The 3,665-nt window shown below is 41.7% G+C and overlaps 1 protein-coding gene across 1 annotated transcript; it reads left to right on the top strand.

Annotated features, from left to right (window-relative positions):
- Window positions 1–48: 48 nt before the first annotated feature.
- Window positions 49–3,408, top strand: LOC123964698 (zinc finger protein 862-like; the record flags this gene model as incomplete). Its single annotated transcript, XM_046041522.1, has 5 exons — window positions 49–731; window positions 1,442–2,138; window positions 2,329–2,558; window positions 2,662–2,879; window positions 3,001–3,408. Coding segments are annotated over exons 1-5 (2,011 nt in total), but the record flags the coding sequence as incomplete, so codon positions are not given.
- Between the last annotated feature and the right edge of the window lie 257 nt (window positions 3,409–3,665).

The raw sequence follows: 3,665 nt of genomic DNA, 5'->3' as shown, positions 1-3,665 counted from the left end.
GTGAATGTTCATACCAAAATAGTAATGTAATAATCAGTGTTTTCCCTACAATGTATTCATCAGCACCGCTGCAAAATCTTTCCATGATCAGTAATATCGCGACATTCACTTACACTCTTACACTGAGACGCGCCCGGCTGCCCGTTTTTCCAAGCGCGCCTCTGTTCATGGTTGCATAGCAACGTCGGCCACGCGAGTGATTGTGGAAAGGAGAAAGCGCGGTACGAACTGCAAAGTCACTGATCTGCAGCTAGCTGCCGCTTATTAGCTGTTATGTGGCGACATTTACCAGGAGTGAGCAAACCTTTAAAACGAAAACCCACAGACGAAAAGGGGGACGAATTACATAAAAAAAGAAAGTTTTGTGAGAAATGGAGGTTTGGAGAGAACGGAGTTTCAAGAGGCTGGCTACAATATGATTCTGACGCGGTCGTGATGAGTTGTTCTGTGTGTCGCCAGTATGCTAAAGATAAAAACAGAAACAACTCATTTGTCATCGGAAATAAAACGATGAAACTTGAGAACATTCGTGACCATGAACACAGTAAGTGTCACATTGCCTGCGTGTCTGTGTCTCTGGCTCAATCTGAGCCTCTACTCTCGAAAACTTCTGTGACAGCGCTAATGGCAATGTTAGAGCAGACCAGCAAGAAGATGAAGCTACTGTTTAGGACTGTACATGCCATTGGCAAGAAGGCCAGGCCACTTTCTGACTTCGAGTGGATGTGCGAGTAAGTGAAACTGTTTTTCCTCCTGTAATGTTTGCTAGACTAACATTTTATATGAAGCTATGGTAGGGTGACCATCAGTCCTGGTTTCCCAGGACATGTCCTGTTTTCACGTCCTGTCCTGGCCACCCTGGCTGTTTTTTTTTTTTTTTTTATAAATGAATAAATTTTCAAAAAACTGCTGGGAAAGATCAGCTCTACAGCAAAATATATGGGCAAAAATGGAGGATGAGGAAGAAAAACAGGATAAAGAGGAAGAAAACTAAAGATATAAATATATTTTGTTAGTCCATTTTTGTAAGTTTGTGAGAGCTATTTTTGTTCAATTTGGAGGTATTTCTTTTAGTTATTTATTATTTATATATTTATTTTTCTAATACAGAAGAGACATTATTTCTGTCATCATTTCATTCATTATTTTTAAAACCTGTCATAATAAAACATGTTGAGTAACCTCTGAGAAGCCTATCTGAATCTGTGTCTACAGAGGAGGCATAGCCTATTTTAAATGTATTGAAATTAAAGAACAATTGAAATTTGAGTAAACTTTGAGTATCATTTGAGTAGCTATCTGTTTTGCAGGGCCGAGTGTCCTGGTTTTTGGTAATCAAAATATGGTCACCTTAAGCTATGGGCTAGCATTCATACTGTGAAAAATTCTTTAACATGATTGTAATTGTTATTGAATTAATTTGGATGCTTGATTTTTGCAGTTTGGATGAACAAAAAGTACTTTCTGTGGGGTCAACATACAGAAATGAGAAGCAGGCCAAAGAGTTTATGCATTATATTGCAGAGGTGGAGAGAAACAACATCAGAGGAAATCTAAAAAACACAAAATTTCTCTCCATCATGTCTGATGGCTCCACAGACAGCCCTGTGAAAGAGGAGGAGTTAGTGTATGTCAGATTCTGTCACAAGGGCAAGATCGAGTCTAAGTTTGTTGGAATTAATGCAGTGGAGAAGGCAGATGCCGCACATATAAGTAAAGCCATCAGTGACATCATGGAGGGAGTGTGTGATGAGTGGGAGAGCAAGTTGGTCGCTCTGGGAACTGATGGAGCTGCTGTTATGACTGGAGCCAAGAGTGGTGTGGTCAGCCGGCTGAAGGGGGACAGGGCCTACATCATCGGTATCCACTGTATGGCACACCGCCTTGAACTGGCCTTTTCTGATGCCATCTGTTCCAACGTGATGTTTCAGAAAATAGAAGACCTCCTCAGTGGGCTCTACACATTCTACCACACCAGTTCGCTGAACAGGGCAAACCTCGTAAACAGCTTCCAGGCTCTTGGGCACACACCACTGGTGCCCACCAGAATTAGTGGGACTCGATGGGTAGGACACCTATTGCGTGCCCTTGATCACTTTCTGCGAGGTTACCAGGGGCTTGTCCAGCACCTGGAACAGGTATTGGTCTAGATTTCTACAGTATATTATGTACTCCAAACATCATCATCAATATGTAATGTGAATTGTCAAGTAAATAACTAAAGTAATATAACAATTAGTCAATGAAACACTAATAAAACATGTCATTATTCTTTTTTAACAGCAAGTAATTGTCTATTTGTATGTCTTTGTTCTTTATGCATTTTAGATTCAATCTGCTGATGCCCAAAATGTCAGAGTTGTCCAGCAAGCCAAGGCCAGGAAATACTACAGTACTGTGAGGGAGGCTGTTGTTGTCCGCTTCTGTGGCTTCCTGCATGACACACTAACCCACCTGAGCAACCTGTCTGCCTGTCTGCAGAGGTCCACAATCACCATAGCAGAAGCCCACAGCTCATTGTGCTCAACACAGGCCGTACTTAAGAAGTACAAATCCAAGTATGTGAATTAAAGCTGCAATAAGAAATACTTAAAGAGAATTAAGAGAAATTATTACATCAATAAGAGAGGGAGAATGTGAAAGAGTTTCTTTTATCATCAGAAAAGGGCCCATGATGAATGCCACAATGGGCAACAGCTATGAGGGAATTTCACTGACCAGAGGTGACATAAAGACCCACGTCGTCTCACAGGACAAAATGCTTGACAGTTTAGTGAAGAGTATGACTGACAGGTTCCAGGATGCCAGTGTAGGGGTCCTGTGTGCAACCAAGCTGGTCAGCTTCACCAACTGGCCAGAGTCAGGAGATGCAGTAGCAGGTTACTTTATGTTTTGTATTACAGGGCAGTCAGGTTAGGTTTAGGTTCATGATCATATTCTTATAGTTTGAGAAGTAAAACTGCATGATGCTTGTTGTAATGTTGTATAACATTATTCTAGATTTTGGTGACTCTGAACTGGAAACCTTGGTGGACCACTTCAAGCCCGTCCTTGAGGCCTCTGGCATTCATGTTGAAAGAATCCCTGACCAGTGGACAGTCCTGAAGGTGCTGATATACCAAGAGCCTCAGTCCCTGGAGAAGATATCTTGGTTCCATGTCAACAGGATCCATCAGCATTCCTGCCCTGATTTGCTGGCATTGGTTGACCTTGTCCTGTCCTTCCCTGCCTCCACAGCAGAATGTGAAAGAGGTTTTAGTACCATGAAACAGGTGAAAACCGATTGGCGCTCTAACCTGAAGTCTGATACATTGTCAGATCTCCTTATGGTCCAGCTGTCCTCTCCAGAGATCAGGGAGTATGATCCAAGCAAAGCTGTGATGCTGTGGCACCAAAACTCTGTTAGGAGTAGGAGGCCAGAATTCCTGGACCATGCAAAAAGTAATTGCGGTAGAGAGTGAGTCGTCGGATGACTATGAGGTTTAAGTTCTGATAGTTTTACAAAACCTTCAAATGTACTGTTATGAGCGCTAGTTCCACCTCTTCCATGTCTTACTATTTGTTGCTCTGTTTTGACTTCTATGTACACTTATTCATTAAAAATACCATATCAATTAAATGTACTGAAATTAATGTATATGTGATTTGGCCGGCAAAAAATATGC

This window comes from Micropterus dolomieu, unplaced genomic scaffold (assembly GCF_021292245.1).
Source record: "Micropterus dolomieu isolate WLL.071019.BEF.003 ecotype Adirondacks unplaced genomic scaffold, ASM2129224v1 contig_4762, whole genome shotgun sequence".
Classification (NCBI taxonomy): domain Eukaryota; kingdom Metazoa; phylum Chordata; class Actinopteri; order Centrarchiformes; family Centrarchidae; genus Micropterus; species Micropterus dolomieu.
This window is presented reverse-complemented; position numbering and strand designations above follow the sequence as displayed.